The sequence below is a fragment of the Anolis sagrei genome, chromosome 1 (genome assembly GCF_037176765.1).
Source record: "Anolis sagrei isolate rAnoSag1 chromosome 1, rAnoSag1.mat, whole genome shotgun sequence".
Classification (NCBI taxonomy): Eukaryota; Metazoa; Chordata; class Lepidosauria; order Squamata; family Dactyloidae; genus Anolis; species Anolis sagrei.
The window spans coordinates 230269187-230290157 of record NC_090021.1 but is presented as its reverse complement, the minus strand read 5'-3'; the positions used below and the strand labels follow the sequence as shown (position 1 = coordinate 230290157).

The 20971-nt window shown below is 42.6% G+C and overlaps 1 protein-coding gene across 3 annotated transcripts; it reads left to right on the top strand.

Moving 5' to 3' along the window:
• Window positions 1-49: 49 nt before the first annotated feature.
• ATG9A (autophagy related 9A) lies at window positions 50-20041 on the top strand. Of its 3 annotated transcripts, XM_060773068.2 has the most exons (15): window positions 50-158; window positions 2477-2595; window positions 4035-4177; window positions 4593-4636; window positions 5406-5470; window positions 5805-5966; window positions 6209-6350; window positions 7546-8294; window positions 9720-9873; window positions 10805-10984; window positions 11825-12070; window positions 13076-13290; window positions 14292-14409; window positions 15106-15331; window positions 16624-16772. In XM_060773068.2, the coding sequence occupies exons 3-15, from the start codon at window positions 4075-4077 to the stop codon at window positions 16770-16772; spliced, it is 2553 nt and encodes an 850-aa protein (XP_060629051.2). In that variant the 5' UTR covers window positions 50-158; window positions 2477-2595; window positions 4035-4074. The 3 variants fall into 3 exon arrangements, with proteins under 3 accessions (XP_060629051.2, XP_067316807.1, XP_067316802.1); XM_067460701.1 differs by lacking the exons at window positions 50-158; window positions 2477-2595; window positions 4035-4177; window positions 4593-4636 and adding an exon at window positions 17437-20041 and having other exon boundaries at window positions 4741-5470; window positions 16624-16766; XM_067460706.1 differs by lacking the exons at window positions 50-158; window positions 2477-2595; window positions 4035-4177; window positions 4593-4636 and having other exon boundaries at window positions 4740-5470.
• Window positions 20042-20971: the final 930 nt, after the last annotated feature.

The following is a 20971-nucleotide window of genomic DNA, read 5'->3' as shown; positions in this document are numbered from 1 at the left end:
CACCCTGATTCCGCCGCCTCCGTCCTTCCCGGCCTCTGATTGGTGTAGGTGGCGGCCAACCCCGGCACGGGATGGGGCGGGGGAGACGATGAGTGACAGCCCTGGAAGTCGCGGCGGCGGACGAGCTCCGGGTCCGGTTGCCAGGGACGACCGAAGAGGTGAGCCCCGGATGGAGGGAGCGAGGGAGCGGGGAATGGGGAAGGCCAGCCGCCCTCTTTCGGCGCTCCGCCATTTCCCGGCGGGCCTTCCTTTCTCCCTCTCCTTCCCAGTGTAAACAACCCAGGAGGGAGGCCCGGGAGGCCCCGCTCTGCCTCCAAGGCAAGGGGAAAAGAGGCCACGAGTGAGCTATTCGGGCGTCCCTTTCACTTTCTCTCTCTCTCAGGGAGCCTGTTGCTTCACAAACAGGATCCTGCCTTTGGATCTTGTTTATGCGGGCCTCGGGGTGTTTTGGACTGCAGCTCCCAGAATTCCTCACAATTACCCAAGCTGTGTGAGGCTTCTGGGAGTTGAAGTCCAAAACCTGAAGGATCCTAGAGTCATAGAGTTGGAAGAGACCTCATGGGCCATCCAGTCCAACCCCCTGCCAAGAAGCAGGAATATTACATTCAAATCACCCCTGACAGATGGCCATCCAGCCTCTGTTTAAAAGCTGCCAAAGAAGGAGCCTCCACCACACTCCGGGACAGAGAGTTCCACTGCTGAACAGCTCTCACAGTCAGGAAGTTCTTCCTCATGTTCAGATGGAATCTCCTTTATTGTAGTTTGAAGCCATTGTTCCACGTCCTAGTCTCCAGGGAAGCAGAAAACAAGCTTGCTCCATCCTCCCCGTGGCTTCCTCTCACATATTTATACATGGCTATCATATCTCCTCTCAGCCTTCTCTTCTTCATGCTAAATATGCCCAGCTCCTTAAGCCACTCCTCATAGGGCTTGTTCTCCAGACCCTTGATCATTTTAGTCGCCCTCCTCTGGACACATTCCAGCTTGTCAATTTGTTGTTGTTGTTCATTCGTTCAGTCGTCTCCCGACTCTTCGTGACCTCATGGACCAGCCCACGCCAGAGCTCCCTGTCGGCCGTCACCACCCCCAGCTCCTTCAAGGTCAGTGCAGTCACTTCAAGGATGCCATCCATCCATCTTGCCCTTGGTCGGCCCCTCTTCCTTTTGCCTTCCACTTTCCCCAGCATAACTGTCGTCTCTAGGCTTTGCTGTCTCCTCATGATGTGGCCAAAGTACTTCAACTTTGTCTCTAGTATCCTTCCCTCCAATGAGCAGCTGGGCTTTATTTCCTGGAGGATGGACTGGTTGGATCTTCTTCTGGTCCAAGGCACTCTCAGAACTTTCTTCCAACACCACAGTTCAAAAGCATCGATCTTCCTTCGCTCAGCCTTCCCTAAGGTCCAGCTCTCACATCCGTAGGTTACTACAGGGAATAGCATGCCTTTGACTAGGCGGATCTTTGTTGCCAGTGTGATGTCTCTACATCTCTCTTGAATTGTGGTGCCCAGAATTGGACACAATATTCTAGGTGTGGTCTAACCAAAGCGGAATAGAGGGGTAGCATTATTTCCCTCGATCTAGACACTATGCTCCTATTGATGCAGGCCAAAATCCCACTGGCTTTTTTTGCCGCCACACCACATTGTTGGCTCATGTTTAACTTGTTGTCCACGAGGACTCCAAGATCTTTTTCACACGTACTGCTCTCGAGCCAGGCATCGTCCCCCTCAAGCTTGGGAGCCACTGTGTTATAACCTTTTGTGGACTGTACAGTTAATCCTCCTCGTGTGTAGTTTTTACTTTGTCAGATTTGATTTTTTAATGTTTTTTGATTAAATATATTCACCCTAGGAGTTTCTACACCCTCCACTTTTATGCTCAACTTCCACTGGTCATGCTGGAGAACCTAGAAAACAAGAGCACCTCTCTAGGACTCTCTGGGCCAGCTTCCATCAGAGGTTAACCATAGAGTTGTGCTGGAACACCTAGAAATTCCTAGAGAGATGTTATCTCACATTTTAAAAAGCAATCACAGCAATATTTAACATGGAATGCAATGTTTTCAAATGCCTGATATGTATTAATTTAAATTTAAATGTTATTGCAATAGTATGTGTTTTAAGGATTGAATAATTGCCTATATATAAGCCACCTTGAGCCCCTTTGGGGTAGAGCAGTGGTTCTCAACCTGTGAGTCCCCAGGTGTTTTGGCCTACAACTCCCAGAAATCCCAGCCAGTTTACCAGCTGTTAAGATTTCTGGTATTTGAAGGTCAAAACATCTGGGGACCCACAGGTTGAGAATCACTAGGGTAGAGAAAGGCAGGATATAATTAAGGTAAATAAATACATATCTTTATGTGCAGTTTTCCACCTTTGCAGGAGCCCACTGCCCCTAAACCCCAGCAAATGTGGATAGCTGACTATGGTCAACTCCTTGTGAATGTTTCCATTATAGGCCATGCCTTTTTCTTCCAGATGCAACCATAGAAGGAGAAGGAATCACAGTGGAGAACTGAGAAGCCACCATGCAATGGAGGCACCCAGGCCACAACACTATTCACACTTTCCTGTGGCATTAGAAAGGGATGGAGCAGGTGAGTGACTGTGTTTTGCTGTGGGCTGGGCTTCCGCTGTTCTTCTGTTATTGGGTGCACTGCTGTAGTTGCACGTCGCGTAAATTAGGTGTGCCCTCCAGCTTTGGTCTCTGTTTTCGTATCAGCCAAAACATAGGGCTTGCCCTTAAACAAACAAGGAGAAAATCTCAGTTATGGGTGTGGTTGCTTTTATTTGTATAATTGGCAAGAATATGCTTGATTTGCATAAGGGAGACTATTTATCATGTAGTAGCATTGCGATCCTTAATGTAGAGGTGGGCAGAAGGTTGATAAAAACTGGTTTCCAGTAGACCAGGTATCCCTAAACTAAGTCCTGTGGGGACAGATGCAGCCCTCCAAGGTTATTGACCCAGCTCCCTGCCCTATATTTTAGACTTAGGGCCATCTTCAGTCTGAAATCACTTGAAGGCATACAACAACAATCCTAATTAACTTGACTCCCTCATCAGCTAAAAGCAGGCCCACACTTCCCACTGAAACACTGATAAGTTTATGTTGATTAAAATGTTCTTCATTTAAAATATTGTATTGTTCTTTCATGTCTTATTGCACTACTCATAAGGTATGTGCAGTGTGCATAAGAATGCGTTTTTCTAAACTATAGTCCTCCCCCCCCCCCCCCCCACTTTCTGAGGACCCATGAACTGGGCCTATGGGATACCCAGATGTTTTGGTTTTCATCTCCCAAACTGGCTGGTAAACTGGCTGGGATTTCTTGGAGTTGTAGGCCAAAACACCTGGGGACTTACAGGTTGAGAACCACTGCTCTACCCCAAAGGGGGCTCAAGGTGGCTTACACTGTTAAAATTCTTAATTTTCTTTCAGTTAAAATGTGTACTATCAGTTAGTGTGTACTATCGCTGCAAAAATGAAAGGGAGTTGACTTGCTGATGAAGCATACTTTCCTTTGTAAGAATGTTCTCATAACAAATCTGTGCCTCTTCAGCTTACAAAAATTGAATTTGTTGCTTTTTATAGATTTATAACTTTTTTTTTACAGACAGTGGATTATAAGTATTGGGGGGGGGGGGGGGGGGAGAGAATCAGGCAAACAATCGAATCCTAGAGCTGAGCTCAAGACTTGTTGTGACTAAGAGGTGATTTCCTCTATTGCAGTGAAGGACATCCTCGGAGGAAACTTGCAAAGCTAGCAGGAAAAGGAGGGAACAGGAAGGAGGAGGATATTGTTCCAATATTTTCTGATTTTTCATTTTTACTCCTAGTTAATGTTTTCATTTTCTTGTTGTCCTTAATCTTTGCTTTTCCTTGTTCCTTGGCCTTCTATCCACATCAAAAGGTTGTGATTTCCTAGTAAGGGTGAAAAGAAGTATTATGACATGCCTTTGAGCATGCCAGTCTTGCTGAGGTCTTCTAATTGTTCTGTACTCTGTTCTTTATAATGTCTTTCCTTCCCCCAGAACCCATGTGACACTGGATGACACCTACCTCAGTGACAGAATGGCTCACTTTGATACAGAGTATCAGCGGCTGGAAGGCTCATACAATGACTCTCCCCCAGGAGAAGAAGACTTGATGGTTCATGTCGTTGAGGGCAGCAAATGTGGGTTCAGTCAAACTCCTAGAAAATTCTGCTAAGGGGTGCCTGTGCTTGGTGGAAAGCTAGCCCAATTAAATTGATATTCTGCATTGAAAAATCTATCATGATCCTAAGCAAATTAAATCCTTGTAAATTTGCTGGTGTTTTTTTTAAAACAAGTGTATTTAGGAGTGCAGTTTTTAATTCTCTTTGGGACAGTCAGTTTCTATAGAAATGTGAGCTGTTGTTCATCAAAGTTGATCCCAAAGGCCAGAAAGTGATGCATATTAACTCAAAGTAATAACTTCAGATCTGTCATGCTGATTGACTCTCTCAAAGAGTTATTTGGATGTTTTTATTTTGTCCTATACGACTTTTGTGCTGCATTATATAATACCTTTGTTTGTTTATCTGCTCTACCTTATCTCTTGTGTTATAGCTCCCTGGCATCACATTGAGAATTTGGATCTCTTTTTCTCTCGTATATCCTTACCTGGTGAAAGGAAAATCGCTTGCATGCCAGCAGTGGTTCGTTGCAGCAAAAGTGGGAATACCGTATAATGTTCCTTAGTAAAAACCTTCATCTCACCCCACCTTCCCTTCAATGCAAAGGCATGAATTATGGAACTATCACACAAAATAAGTCTTTTTTCTCAGAAATGTAATGGATGCATCGAAAAGCAGAATTGTTTTCCATATAAATTTGTGAAGAGAGCATCTTGTTCAATATAATGAATATGTGTCCTACAGGGCACAGTCTGTTCTGAACCCAATTTTTGTAGCAATTCCAGGAGATCTCCTGAACATTCATTTTTTAAAATAATAATTTAATCTCTGGGCAAGACTTTTTGACCACTATCTCATCAAAATGCCCACAAATGTGGCATTTTAGCTTTTCCACTCCCTCTGAACTTCCTAACTCCCTCCCCAACTACCCCAAACTAGATAAAGAATACCCAAAAATACAAGTTATAGAAGGAATGAAATTAGCCCCCCCTCTATGTCTTAAAATATGGAATATGCATAGACTTTACTGATAAGATGATTATGAAAACACTGCAAGGAGGTTTGTTCTGTACCTTCCCAGTGGAATGTAACTTGGGTAACATCTTTATATCTAAGTGATTGCTGCTCGGTACTAATGGCATGACAAGTTGAACTGGGGGAAAAGGCTTTTTCTGTAAACTTGAGATGAAGCTGGGCTGTGTTCTACAGCCAGTAATCAAGCTGTTCTCCTTGACTGTGACTTCACGTCTATAACCTGCACCAGAAGAATGGCTTCACCTGTATGCTCATCAGTGAGATCTTTGAGTTAATGTGAGTATAAATACCACCCTGCTTCTTTGCAACTAGGGTCTGTATTATGTCTTTTACATCTTCCCATGAGCACCTTGTGAAGACAGAGCAGCGAAAGGAGTCAGTTTTTTCATGGAGGCTGATGAGCCTCTTTTGACATTCAGTTAATTCCATGACACTCAAGTTAATTTAAAAGTCAGTTCTAAACTCCTGTAAATTTTTAGATATTCTAACCAAATGCAGAATGTCTGCAGTATAAAGCATTCAGATAGCCTGGATTTGCTTGTTTGAAGGTGGAAGATGGCAAAGCATCTCAGCTTTCACCCTGCTTCATAATATATATCCTGTCTTACAGGCAGTTCATTTTTGTTGTGGCCTTCACCACATTCCTTGTCAGCTGTGTTGACTATGACATCCTCTTTGCCAATAAGCTGGTGAATCACAGCCAGCATTCCAGTGATCCAGTCAAGGTGACCCTGCCAGATGCTTTCCTGCCTCCCAATGAGTGCAGTGCTAGGTAAAGTTCATTATCACTATCCCTGACTAACTTCAGTTCAGTCTTTGCCTACCTTGGAGAGGTTTAAAATCCAAGAGATCTTCTAAATGTGGGACATCCTCTGCTTGGGGACAGAAGGGGCTTGTGGGGCTTAAATTGTGATAGTAAGAGAAACTGGGGGTAGAGATGTTTTTTTACAAAACCTGTAATAAACATAAGATGAAAGCTTTTCCATCCTTGCTGTAAGACCATCTCCCTCTTAGGATTCAGACCAATGGCTTTCTTCTCTCCATCCTGGTGATTGCGGGGGTCTTCTGGATCCATCGGCTGATCAAATTCATCTACAATATTTGCTGCTATTGGGAGATCCATTCTTTTTACATCAGTGCTCTCAAGATTCCTATGGTAAGATTTTGGAATTAGAGGAGTTATGTGTGCATGAGTATATCCATTTTCCATGCAAGTTAAAAAAAATGAGACCTGGGTGAAACATCACATTTGAGGACAACAACAGAGATTTTGCAGTGAGTAATCATGGCACTTTTTGCTAAATTTATGGGACAACTGACAACTGATTTTGGATGTAGAATGCTGAACTAACAGGGCTTGCTGCATTTATCCATTGATGCAGTTCTTACATTCTTTTCAAAGCACTGAGAAAACAGCAGATAAGAACGGTTTCTTAGCAGTTTTCTTCCTCTCCCCAAATTCTGGTTTTATTTGTTAGTTTTTGTTCCTTCTTGACCTTCCACTGATATGCAGTGCTGCTGAGCTCCCCAATCTAGCGCTAATCCTACAGATGCTCACTCAGACTCTCATAGGTCCGGCTTGGTTGAGTGGCGGGGCTGGTATGCTGTGCAGCTGCCCTGTCTGGGTTTGCCAGGATCTGCTCCTAGGTTCTTGGCCAAGAGTGTTAGAAGCTCCATGTTAGAAATCCCTTTGACCTCTAGAAGTAAGGAAGATTTAGCTCCACTGTATTTGAAAAGGAATTGTAAGACCAAAACAAACAAACAAACAAAACAATTATAGTTTGCAGAACAGGAAAGCTTTGTATGTCTTTTTCTTGCTGTGCAGTATAGGTCAACAGAGTTAGCCCACCCATGCATATCTCTGTTTCATTTTATATTTTCTTGACCCTTGGTGTCATCCCCCATGTCTGAAAACTCACACAAATTTAAAAATATCTCTTGAAAGCAAAGCTTTTATTTAGACCTGATCTGGTCCTAGTTATTGTTTTGTTTTTGTTTTTCATTTTCTTACAACACTCTTTTCATGTTTTAGCAACTTTTTATGTTCCTTTCAATCTTTTCTGAAACTAAGTGGAAAACGGAGGAGAAGGGAGAAGAAGAACAGAGGTTCATGTGAACTCTTATAGAGAGGTACTATATAACCCATACAAAATGTTGCATAGAAAGATAATGTAAGGAAAACCAGAAGAAGGATTGATAACATGATAGAGTGCAGAGACTTTATTGAACATATTTTACTATTATTACTGTGACTTTAAGTATGAAATATCTTCCCACAAACGGTGAGAGCACTTTGTATTATAGGGACCTTGTCACCTTGATAATCTCACCACCCTTTTTTCTATTAACAGTCCAATTTGCCCTATTATACATGGCAAGAGGTGCAGGCACGGATTGTGCAAATCCAGAAGGAACACCAGATCTGCATCCATAAGAAGGAGCTGACTGAGTTGGATGTCTACCATCGCATCCTACGTTTCAAGAACTACATGGTGGCCATGGTGAACAAGTCACTTCTGCCTGTGCGCTTCCACCTTCCTCTGCTGGGTGACACAGTCTTTTTTACACGTGGCCTGAAGTACAACTTTGAGCTGATCTTTTTTTGGGGGCCAGGCTCCCTGTTTGAAAATGAGTGGAGCCTTAAGGCAGAGTACAAGCGAGGCAGCAATCGCCTAGAACTGGCTGATAAATTGGGCACCCGCATCCTATGGATTGGCATTGCCAACTTTCTGCTCTGCCCACTTATCCTCATCTGGCAGATCCTCTATGCTTTCTTCAGCTACACAGAGATTCTCAAGCGAGAACCAGGCAGCCTGGGAGCTCGCTGTTGGTCCCTTTACGGCCGCTGCTACCTGCGGCATTTCAACGAGCTGGACCATGAGTTACAGTCACGGCTCAGCAAAGGCTATAAGCCAGCTTCCAAGTATATGAACTGCTTCATTTCACCCTTGCTCACCATTGTGGCCAAGAATGTGGCCTTCTTTGCTGGCTCCATCCTAGCTGTCCTCATTGCCCTCACAATTTATGATGAGGATGTGCTGGCCGTGGAACATGTCCTCACTACTGTCACCATCCTGGGCGTAGGTGTCACTGTCTGCAGGTGAGCAGGGCCGGATCAGCAGAAACCTTGCTGTGCTTTCGAGGGCGGTGCTTTCTGTTTTGTTGGTTTGTCTATTTTTACAGCCACCATAGCCCATTTCCCCAATGTCAACCATATGTAGAAGATACTGAAGCATGGTGCTTGGGGAATGAGGATTCTGTTATGGAATAGAACCGGGCTTCTTAGTTACAGAATACAGAACAATGGTGCTTGTTGTTACCAAATGTGTGTATTTTTAATTTTTTGGTTGGTACGTGGCATTGAAATTTAGGTGTGTGCAGCCAGTTCCAAAACTATAGTCCACAATTAAATTGGGGAGGAAAACTGGAAGGGAGATTCAGAAAACTGAAATATAGTGAGCCTTCCACATGCATTGAAGTTAAGGGTACAAGACCACAATGAAAGTGGAAAAACCCCTCTTAGAAATCTCTAAGTCCTTCAGCACGACCTCTGACAGAAGTTGGCTTTAAAACTGCAGTGGCAGACTTTGAAATTCCGAGAGAGACCATATTAATCAAAATCATGAAAAATCAAATTCACAAAGGTTAAACCCAACAATGTGGAGGGCTAAGTGTATAAGTTAAAGAACACAGATAAAGCAATGTTGGGAATGGTACAACTGAGTGATTGCTGGTTAAATTACTTACCTTTGAAACCTAGTTATGACAATCTGAGATTTTATAGGTTTCAAAATAAAGGTAATACTGTTGCTGACATTATTTTCAAATAGTGTAACTTGCTGCTGGCTTCATTTCACTAAAAATATGCAGCTTGATATTGATATTAGAATCCAAAATCTAGTAATGTTGCTGGGCCTGTGATGAATTATTTAAAGATTCTCTTAGATAAACCAAATTATATTTTACATTTTTATTCTTTTTATCATACTGTTGTACAATCTGAAAGTGATTTGTATGTTTCAAAGCAGCACATAAACTGGTACAAAATTGTAAAATAGATTTATCTCCACTAAAGTGAATTATTTTGGTTAAAATAATTACAAGTTCAGAACCATTAAGAGTTTCCCTCCATATAGTTGTCTGTATGCCTGTCTTTTCATAATGAGAAAACACTTAGGTTGTTAATTTGGGCACATTCAAGGAGGATATGGCTACCAGTCACATTGACTCTCTATTACCTCCAGTATTGGAAAAAGAATCCAGAAGCTTCTGTAGATTAGATGCTGATGAACATAAGTCTTGCACTAATGTCATGCTTGCAGCCTTTCCAGAGGATCTGGTTAGCTACTGCAGGTACAGAATGTTGTGTTCGATAGGCTTCCAGTGGAGACCTGCCTCTGTTTTGTAATCTAGATCATGAGGGCATGCAGCCTTTCTCAACACGCTGCTTTTTCATTTGCCTACTGTTTCCAAGGGATGCAGATCTCCTTGACATGTGATTTTGTGTATCCCCTCTCGGCTGCAGATCCTTCATCCCAGATCAGCACTTGGTATTCTGCCCAGAGCAGCTACTTCGAGTGATTTTGGCACATATCCACTACATGCCTGACCACTGGCAAGGCAATGCCCACCGTTATGAGACCCGGGATGAGTTTGCCCAGCTCTTCCAGTATAAGGCGGTGAGGTGGGGCTGGGCAGGGTGGGAAAAGAAAAATGGCATCAGTGCTGTTTTGGTACTTAGAGATCTTTACTACATCTCAATATATATTTTCTTCTTCTTTGGAAGTTTCTGTGATCACACATCACTTGGAAGAAAGGCAGCATCTGAAGTCCTGTCACAGTAGTGTGGCAGTCAGTTTCTTATTACTATCATCATTTATATCCCACCTTTTTCCCAATAATTGGACTCACGGCGGACAACAATGTATATTGTGGCACCTATACCCAATATATGGTTTCACTTTCTCATGTATTAACTTGAGAAGAGGGGAAGCTACACCCTCTTCTCAGTTCCTCCTTCATTTGTTCTATTGAAAATAAGAGGGTTTGCTAATATACACACAAATTCCAGAAACTTGTGCCCTGAAGGTATGGGAATCGTACTGTATTTAATAATATAAATTAAAAGTAATACAAAGAGTAAAGGTGTAAATATGGGATTTTAAAATTAAACAATGTATAACTGTAAACAAAACTATTGAAAATCATTAAAGAAGTATAAATAATCCCTAGAAAGAGATTTTGAAACATCACTGCACAGCATTAAAAGTCTAACCATAGTAATCCTAATGACACAAAAATATTTTGACCCTGTCTTCTTAGGGAAGAGTTCTAAAATCTGGAAAGAGCCAATGAGAAGGGCCTTGCCCTTGTTCTCACTAATTAAACCTGAGATTGGTCAGAGAGAAGGACCTCTCTAGAGAATCTCAGAGTTCGAATGGTCTCATACTGAGAGATACAGCCCTTCAGATAACCTGGATTCAAGCTGTATAAGACTTTAAAAGTCAAAACCAGCACTTTGAATTGTGCCAGGAAACAGACCGGAAGCTAGTGGAGCTCTTGCAAGGAGGGAATTTCTTGAACTGTGTATCTTTGTCTCTCTTACTCCAGGTGTTCATTCTTGAGGAACTGCTTAGCCCCATTGTGACCCCCTTGATCCTCATCTTCTGCCTGAGACCCAAAGCCCTGGAGATCATTGATTTCTTCCGCAACTTCACAGTGGAGGTGGTGGGGGTGGGAGATACCTGCTCTTTTGCCCAGATGGATGTGCGCCAACATGGACACCCTGCAGTAGGTCACAGCAAAACTGGGACACTTGTGGAAGAGGGGATTTTAGAACAGATGTCTGTTTGACGTAATGTGAATGTCATATTTTCCCTAAGAGGATGTAAGATAGTGGCTACAGTATGTTCAGTGACAGGACATAGACTTGAAGAAATCAGTAACAATTGGTTTATCTGAGGTATTGCATAGATAATTTCCTTCACATTTTACTTTGGTTTTGTGTAGAGAGTGGGATACCATTTTCTCAATTATAGCATTGAACAGTTGCCTGGTTTGTTTGTTTGTTTGTTTTAGTTAAAAGTCTTTCCAGGGTGAAATGTTGTTGGAAAATTCATTTTGGCATCATGGATTCTCTGATTTGCAATCTTCACTTCTTATATTAAATAACATCTTGGTATAATGAAAAGCAGAGGCTGAAATTAGATGAGAAACCATGGTATTATTTGTATTAGTATAGACCAGAGTCCTTAGGCAGTCATGACATGAAAGTCAGAGACATGAAATTTTCTCTTTTCATCCCCTGGGATTTAGCCATTATACAGGTTTTAGAGCCCAATCGCTGGTTTTGATAGATTGAATAAATCTGATTAGGTCCTAGCTTTAAGTAAATATTTTAATTAAATTCTGTTCTCACCTCACCTTCAGTCTCTGCCTGGTGCTTTGTGGATGCCTGGTGAGAATCTGTTAGTCTATATTGTTGACAGTAACTGGTGTGGATCTTAGTGTGTTTGTTGCCCTTTCCCTTTTTAGATTTTTTCATATAGTTCCATAGATACATATGGTTGGGTGAATTTCATGGAGGGAGCAAGTTGATGGAAGTTGTGATACATCTTTTGTGTTTTTCAGTGGATGTCAGCTGGGAAGACGGAGGCTTCCATTTACCAGCAGGCTGAAGATGGCAAGACAGAGCTGTCTCTCATGCACTTTGCCATTACCAACCCACACTGGCAGCCCCCTCGGGAGAGCACAGCCTTCATTGGCTTGCTTAAGGAACGTGTGCATCGCGACAGCAGCCTGGCATTGGCCCAGCAGGCCGTCCTCCCTGACAACACCCTCTTCACTTCCATCCAGTCCTTGCAGTCAGAATCTGAGGTACTTCCCCAGAAGGCGAAGGGAGTTGGCAAATGGCAAAATAGACTTGATCCTAGCCTGTTGTGGGGGAGAGAAGCCAGGTGCTGAGCTAGTTTTGTGGTGTGCCTATTTCCTCCTGTGTTACGCCATGAGAAAGGAGAGTATTGGTGCCTCGGCACAGGCTGCCAAGTAGAGTCATTTGAGTACCAAGGGAATAATAATAATAATTTTTAAAAACCCAACTTTATTTATATCCCACCACCATCTCCCAACTGCCAACCTAGCAGTTCAAAAACATGCAAATGTGAGTAGATCAATAGGTACCGCTCCAGTATGGTGCTCCATGTAGTCATGCTGGCCACATGACCTTGGAGTAGTTGGACACAACTAGACTTAATGTCAAGGGGAAACCTTTACCTTTTTACCATTTCCCAAAAGGGAGTTGGGCTGTTTGCAAGGCACTCCAAGGTTTGGCTTAACATAAACAGTACATCAGTATAAAACAAGATAATGAAGAGCTTGGACAGGCTTTTATTATTGTTATTATTTTGCTGCCACAAACTAGTTACTATTACCTTGTCTCTTCTTGTCAAAGCTCCATTACATTCATTTAAAACAGGTGTAGAGGACTGTTGCTGACTGCCATCTTTCTTGAATGTTTGTCATGCTTACCGGTTGGGATTAAAGGGCATTTGGGTGCCGTCAATATTCAAGGAGTTCCAAGCTCCCCTCCTATCACCTATGCTTAAACTATAAACCTTGCATCCTCAGATTATCTAGATTTTTCATTTATCTTTTCTTTCCAGAGACAGATACATTCTTTCTGCCATTTGGAAAGCATTCAAACAGCTTTAGGCTGAAAATAGATAAAACTTGCTTTGGGGATGTGAAAGGTGTTTGAAGTATTAATTATGGGGTAAACTGTAGTGTATTTGCTTTCTGGTGGAACAGTATTGGAACCTGTGATGAATGGGACTTGCATATTCCTCCCTGAGTCATGTGCCCTTCCCTCTTCTCTCCCTGCAGCCTCACAGCCTGATTGCCAATGTGATTGCAGGCTCCTCAGCCCTGGGCTACCAGGCAGTCCGTGATGCCCAGACCTCGCGGCATCTCTCTGCTGTATCTGAGGTGGCCTCTGCCCTGCGGTCTTTCTCCCCTCTCCAGTCTACTCACACAGCCCATGGGAGTTCCCATGCTGAAGGTTCCCAGCTTCGGGGCCCTGGCACAATGATGGGCTCTGGGTAAGAGGTTGCTTGATGTACAAAACCCAAGAAAGAGGCCAAGGATTAAAGGTCTTGTACTTTAACCAGACTGCTTTGGGCTCGATATCTTTGAGGATCATGCTGCATTTGTAATGCTTTTTCCAAAAAAGGCATACATGTGTGTTTGGGGGAAGCAGTCTATCAGTTACTTTTTAAAAACAACAATGAGACATTTAAAAGCAACAGTAAGGCATTTATTACCTGAATTCCTCCTGCAGTCTGATGAGTGTATACATTCCTTGCTACAGTTCTGAAGTTGTGTTATCGAAGGCTTTCATGGCGGGAATCACTGGGTTGCTGTGAGTTTTCTGGGCTGTATGGTCATGTTCCAGAAACATTCTCTCCTGACGTTTCACCCACATATATAGCAGGTATCCTTAGAGGTTATGAGGTCTGTTGGAAACAAAACAAGTGAGGCTTATATATTTGTGCAATGTCCAGGATGGGAGAAAGAACTCTTGTTTGTTTGAGGCAAGTGTGAATGTTTCAATTGGACACCTTGATTAGCAATGGCCTTGCAGCTTCAAATTCTGGCTGCTTCTTGCCTGGGGGAGTACATTGTTGGAAAGTGTTAACTGGCCCTGATTGTTTCCTGTCTGGAATTCCTGGGTTATTTTTAATGTTGATTTTTATTCACTTGCCTAGTTTCCAACAGACCTCACAACCTCTGAGGATGCCTGCCATAAATGTGGGTGAAACATCAGGAGAAAATGCTTCCGGGACATGGCCAGACAGCCATGTTCCAGAAGCCCGGAAAACTCACAGCAACCCAGTTCTGAGGCTATCCGGTTTTGCAGAACTTCACAAAAAGCTGATGTGCATTCTGGAGTCCCTTCCTCCAGCTCATCTGAGAGATGTGGCTAGTGTTGTTCTTCCTACTTTACAAAAAGCTTTTGTATTCAGCATGTGGGGGTGGGGCTGAGAAGTTGGTCTTTCTGAATACCCTGCAGTCTATAATCTTTTCTCCATTCTGGTTGCAGGGCAGATGCCAGGACTGCTAGCTCTGGAAGTAGTGCTTGGGAGGGTCAGCTCCAGAGCCTGATCCTTTCAGAATACGCCTCTACGGAGATGAGTCTGCATGCTCTCTACATGCATGAGGTGAGTCGAGCCGAGAGAATCATGCTGACCTTGATAGTGAGCTATGGAGCTATGGATTAGATACACCAAGAAATGAGAGCCTAAATGAACCTAGCATAGGAAGGACAGATCTGCAACTCTGATGAGAAACCAAACTGAACTTAGAACAAAGATCTGAATAGATGCTCACACACTGAGAAAGATGGAAGCAAAAGTCTAGCTACTGGATCATGGTAATACATTGCACGCTGAAGTTGAGGCTCGGACATGGAGCAATGGGCTCAAATTACAGGAAAGAAATTCCAACTGACCATAAGGAAGACTGTAAGAGCTGTTCAGCAGTGGAACTCTCTGCCTAGGAGTGTGGTGGAGGCTCCTTTGGAGACTTTTAAACAGAGGCTGGATGGCCATCTGTCAGGGCTACTTTGTGCTTTTCCTGCATGGCAGGGGATTGAAACTAGATGTCCCATGTGGTCTCTTTCAACTCTATGATTATATGACATGAATTTACATTTGCACTATCAAGATTTAACTAAACTTTGCATGGCTGCAGGTGGAAATTACAGATGCCTGTATAAGGCACAGGGGAAGAGGAAGCAGGTGCAATTTAAATTATCTCCAAAGCTAAACTCTGGTAACACATAGGGTGGCACATAGAGTGAGTTAGTTGAGGTTGGAACTGAAGTATCTCATTAACTTACCCTGTCATTCACACAGTTGCACAAACAGCATGCCCAGTTGGACCTTGAGCGGCACCTATGGCACCGGCAGGAGAGTGATGAAAGTGGAGAGAGTGCCCAAGATGAGCCGGAAGCTCAGCGAAGCACCCCTGGCAGTGCGATTCCTCGTTCAGCCAGCTATCCTTTGGCTTCGCCTCGCCAAGCTGGGGATGAAACTGCTGCCCTGCAAGCAGGGTTCCAGCGCCGGTATGGTGGAGTCTCAGGTGTGTATAAGAGTCATGGCTCTTCTCTGTTCCTGGCCAGGAAATGCCTTGCTCCATGCCAAATATTGTCTTGGGTATAGGTTAGGGTGCTAAAATGTTGCATTACCATTTGATGGATTTTTTTTAAAGTGCATTGCATATAGAGGCAGATCCTCCCCAGAGGCTGCCCCAAGGTTCCTTGCTATCATCTGTGTTTCACACATTGATGCCCAGCAGAAGTAAAAGTAAATGGGCATTGTTACATATTGCATATCAGTTTAAGTCTTGAAGTGTTTCCCAAACTACCCATATTTGCCTTTGCTGTATTATAGGCACTGTTTACTTTGGGATTTGTAATGCATTTTATTTTATTAGAAAGTCACAAATGTTTCTTTAAGCAAGGACCAAGTCCAAATATGGGCCAAAGATGACATGTATCCTATTGCATTACCTTACAGGAATAAATGTGTGTGCAGGTAGGAAATTCAAAAGTAAAACTGTATCTGCAAGAATTTTTATTTCTTTTTTTCAAATAGTTTTTATTAACATGTTAACAAGTAAAATAACTGGGTTTTTTTCCCTAAAATCTATAAAAGACATACAAGTCAGAGGTGAAGTGAGAAGGGATATACAATATTTTGGGGCATAAAAATAATAAGGAAAGTAAGACAAGAAAAAAGTGGGGGGAACACACATTGAGTCTGGGGTAGTTGTTGACTTCTCATCTTTTCCATTTGGAATTATAGCCTATTACTTCTTTCTTTTATTTGTAATCCACTCCTCTGGAATAATTTACAATTTATATAAGCACCCTTGTTTTCTCCTGATTCAAATACTCAGTTTTTTTCCATTGGGTTTCCCTGGTAATTTTTTAAGTGTTGAGTTAAAGTGTCCATACTCATAATATCTGCAATTTTTATTACCCATTCTTCCATTGTCAGGATTTTGTTCTTTCTTTCTTTCTTTCTTTGTTTGTTTGTTTGTTTGTTTGTTTTGCATATTCTATTCTTGCTGCTGTGATAAAATATGTAAACAATTTATCTTGACTCTTTTCTAGGATCATATCTGTCATCCCTAATAGAAAGTAGATTTTTAAAAAATTCAAATGAAACCAGAATACTTTCTATTAGAAATTTTATTTCTAATGACACTGCTATTATTTATTACTGATAGCTTTGCACTACTGTATCTCTGTTGGGTAGTGACCGAGCAGATTGGAGACCTCAAATAGACTTTCAGGAAGATGTTTTCATTTAACAGTATCTGGCTTCTATTGGGACCACCTACTCCTTTTTATCTTTATCCTTACATAGATCCTGGTATAGTGAACAGAGCCCCATCACATTTTGCTCGGCTGCCCCTTGGAGGCTGGGCTGAGGATGGCCAAACTGCTCGGCACCCAGAGCCTGTCCCAGAGGAGCCTTCAGAAGATGACTTGCCACCTCAGATACACAAGGTATAGTCTGGTTCACACTGAAGCATCGGCAATAGATTTGCTGTGTGAATCATGGAATGGGAGAGATTCTTTAGCCCTTCACTGGCTGATGTGCACTACTATGTATTACCAAAATTTTCCTACCCAAGAATTGGTCCATAAATTAGTTGATTCTGTGTTTGAAAAGGCATGCTTCAGTTTATTCAGTTTGACACTTAACTACCTGTTCAAAAAAAGATTAGACATATCAAACATATTATAATCACGTTTGACTGAAGTGTACAAGGAAGAAGAAATAAGGAAGACAGACAGAGAAATCTAGAAGGGATTTTTATTTGTTTCTAAAGCTTTAGTAGCAAAACCATGTTTTTTAAAGGCTTCAGCTTAAGAGATACATCTTCACAAACAATATATGCATTTCTTGCTATTGCGTGACAAGATTCATGAGCATACATTTTCCTCTATAGATCTGAAAAGCAGAGGAAGCTTATTTTACTCTGCATCTGTTCACATGAACTTCAGCTGTTCTTCCTTACCTTCACAAAATATAAAACGGTGCTTAAAAATAATGAGACTTTCAAAATGTAGAATTTTCTTGTCACCCAATTTAGAGTGGAGTGTTGTGCAGCTTTACTCTTTTTGGACGCATCAGTCTTTTCTCCACATGGATAATGTTCCCTATCTCACACAGGTGTAGCTGTGAAGGCTGAAGATCCAGTGAAGGCTCCAAATTCTGGGCTTGCCTCAGCCAATGGGACCCTGGATCCCCCTACCCTGCAAGGTATGGGTTGGCTCAGGTGTCCATGTGCTGGGCATCAGGATCAGAGGGAAGAAGGTGTGAGAGGTCAGCAGTGCCTTTGTGGAAGGCGGAACTCTGTCCAGACATGCATCATGCCCAGTGGCATCCTAGCTGTGCATAAGCTGGATGTGTGTGTGATTACATATATTTGTCCGTGTCTGCATAAGTGTCGTCCATATTGGAGAATCATCTGAGATCCACACAGAATGCCACGGAGCACGCAGGAGAGCTGGGAGGTTGGTGGGCGCTCTCCCTGCCTGACCTTTCCCAGAATGGGAGGAGGACCTGCTCTCTGGACCCTGTTGAGAGGCAGGAAAAGCGATCCCACTCTCCAGACTTGCTACATGAATAAAGATGCAATCAAGAGATAGACCTGGACTCAGGAAAAGAAGGGCTGTGAGAGATTATTTTTGTAAGAAGAAGGGGGCACAGGCTTCCTCCAGTGACAGAGCCTGACTCAAATGATGCTTTCCACATCATAACTTCCATTCCACTTCCCCATTCACTCATGAACTTCAAAGCCAAGTCAGAAGGAGTTGTCCCTGCAGTGCCAACATCACTATTATGGCAGAATCCGTCTCCTTGTGGGCACAACCACATTGCATAGGGATACTTGTCTTTTCTCTCCTTCTTGCAATTTAAAGCACAGTTTACCCAGACCCTAACCAGAAGTTTACTTGAGCCAATATCTGAAGTGACATAATTTGTTGTTCCACTTACCAATTAATGCCGTTGGCTGAAAGCCTCCATCCCTGGGGAGATGGCTCTGTCTGAGGAAGCCCTTTGCTCGCATCTTGTTCATCCTGCTAGACTTAATACTGAAAAGGAGACTGTGCACCACATTGTGTGCATGTGTGTGCTTGAGGGATGGATAGAGGAGGGCAGTATTTATCTCTCCAACATCATGCTATTTACACAATTCTCAGATCCTTGAGCCCTGCTTGGGCTCTTTTACCAACTGGTGCTGTTCACTTGTAATATCTGCATTTTATACAGGTGCCTTGATGGTAAGTCTCCAGCTGTCATAGAACTTCCAGTAAGAAATGGGTTGCTACATCTCAAAATAAAGTAAAATAAATATGACAGGATCTTATATATGGGGAGGGCCCAGCTTGGGTTCTTACAGAAAGAGTTGGACCTCCTATCCTGTTTGACAAGGCGCTCTTGAGCCTTGGCTATAGAAGCCTTGTTGACCCTAGTAGTTCCCCACAATAAAGATCCCCATTCTCTCAGCTCCTGTACCTGCTCCACTTGGCTTTTCCAATTGCTTTCTGGCCCCAGGACAAAGTAGGGACTCTTGTGGCTTGCACAGTTTATACCACAAATGATCCTTTCTGGTCAGCTGATAAAAAGCACCACAAGAATCTAGCTAATCATTGCATGGATTCATGTTAGCCCTCTCTAAGAATCATAGGTCTCCCAAATGCCTCAGACAAACTATAGTGTAATCTAAATTGACTCTGGGGCTCAAATAGGACACTTCTATCGCTGTTTTACAATAACTACTGTAGCCCCCAATAGCCACTTGCCAAAGCCACTAGTTTATTTGTGAAATGGAGGGTTGATGTCAAATATAAAACATGCACTGGTACTTTGTATGGGTTCAAACTACAGTTGCATGCATTCCCATTATTATAGGCTGCCTTTAAAATTGTTTAAGGAGTCCAGATCCTGGAACTATTTCTCCCTGCTTTAGGAATGAGATTATATGCCCTCAACAGCCAAAGGATTGTTTTTAGCTGTTGGTTTACCACTTCTTGTTGGGGATTCTGCTGTAAGGAACAGTTTCATCTCCTCTCATACTAGTTTAATAAAGGGAGCATCACTATTCTTTGGGGCTAGGTATCAAAAGGGAAGTCAGCAACTGCTTCAAAGCACTTTCTGTCAAAATATAGAAGAGGCCTCCATCTATAGACACTAGACTACCTCTTATGTCTGCAGGTATAAGATGACCATCATCCCCAGTTAGCATGGCAGCTTCTGGCTGAGGATGATATACATTTTAATCTATGACATCTGGAGGGAAGGCAGGTTTAGAAGTATGGATAGGGATGTGTCCTCATACTCTTCATATTTTAAAGATTGCAATGAGTGGCCCAGTATTGATTTGCTGTTTTACAATACCCAATAGACTATGGAAAGCAAAACTGATTCATAATTTTCAGCTTTGAACCGTGCCAGCCGGGCATCCGCTCCAAAGCATCTCTGCTTCCTCCTCAGTGAAATATTGGCAGTCTGGCTATGGATAAAGGGAGTATTTTTAGCCAAACCACTGGGATGGGAGGGAGTGCTTGCAGCCACATATTATGCTTGACTTTGCCCCATCTCCATGTGCATGGTACAGCCACCTGCTGCCTCTTGTTTTATTTATGGCACATGAGAGGCTAGGCTGTGAGTGTGTGGAGCACTACAAGTGGTTTGTAAAGCAGAGCTTATGCCTGGCATTCTGTGCAGTGCTGTCTTTCTACTGAATAAAGAGAAGTGTTTAATTCTTTGATGGCTTTAGTGTCTTGTGTGTCCTTTTATGTGTTTCTATAGAGTGTCCTTCCTACCACACACACACTTAATCAAGCAATATTTCCAATGACAGAGGCATTATCGCAATGCTGGTTGCATTCCTGGACTAGATAGAGTCTCTACGTTAAAACACTGGAGTTAATATCCTTACATTGTCTACTAAAACATAAGGAAAGAAAATATTCTAGTTTAATTTAAATTAGAAAAGTTGATGCTTGACTCAGAACCAAGAGTGCTTTTGAGCTTACAGGCAGTTTTGAGATCAGGAAGAAAACATTCACTTTGAGCTGTTTTCTTTCTTTCAGTACATGGCCAATTTGGGATATGCAGAATTTTACAAATTGTGGTCTTGAAGATGTGGGTTGAAGACTGCAACTCCTATCAGCCCCAACTACCATAACTAATGTTGAGGGCTGATGCGATCCAACTACATCTGTAGGATCACAAGTTGCCTCCCCCAGTGAACAGCATATGTTACCTTAGTATTGATATCATTTCTTCCTGCTCCAGCCACCATCTATGTATGTGTCCTGAACAGGGTCACACAACCACAAGCTACATTTGAAAAATAATTCTATGCGTTAAAGTGACTTGCTGGAGTGGATCAAAATGGTACTATACCATGTGTGACCTCAGGAGAATGATGAAATGTGTCCGCTTTAATCAGTGAAGTGTGCTGAGTAGGATCATATTCAGTTATATAAGTCCAGTTATATAACATTACAGTTTTTACCTGTGGTGGGGATTGGAGTCATGTGGCCCACCAGATGTTCTTGGACTGCAACAAGCACCAGCCCAATTAACTTTAATAATGAGGGGGGGGGGGGGGGGGAGAGACTCTGGAAGCTACAATCTCTGGAAACCTATCCCTGATTTATGGGAATATTGTACTATTTTTGTTCCGAAACAA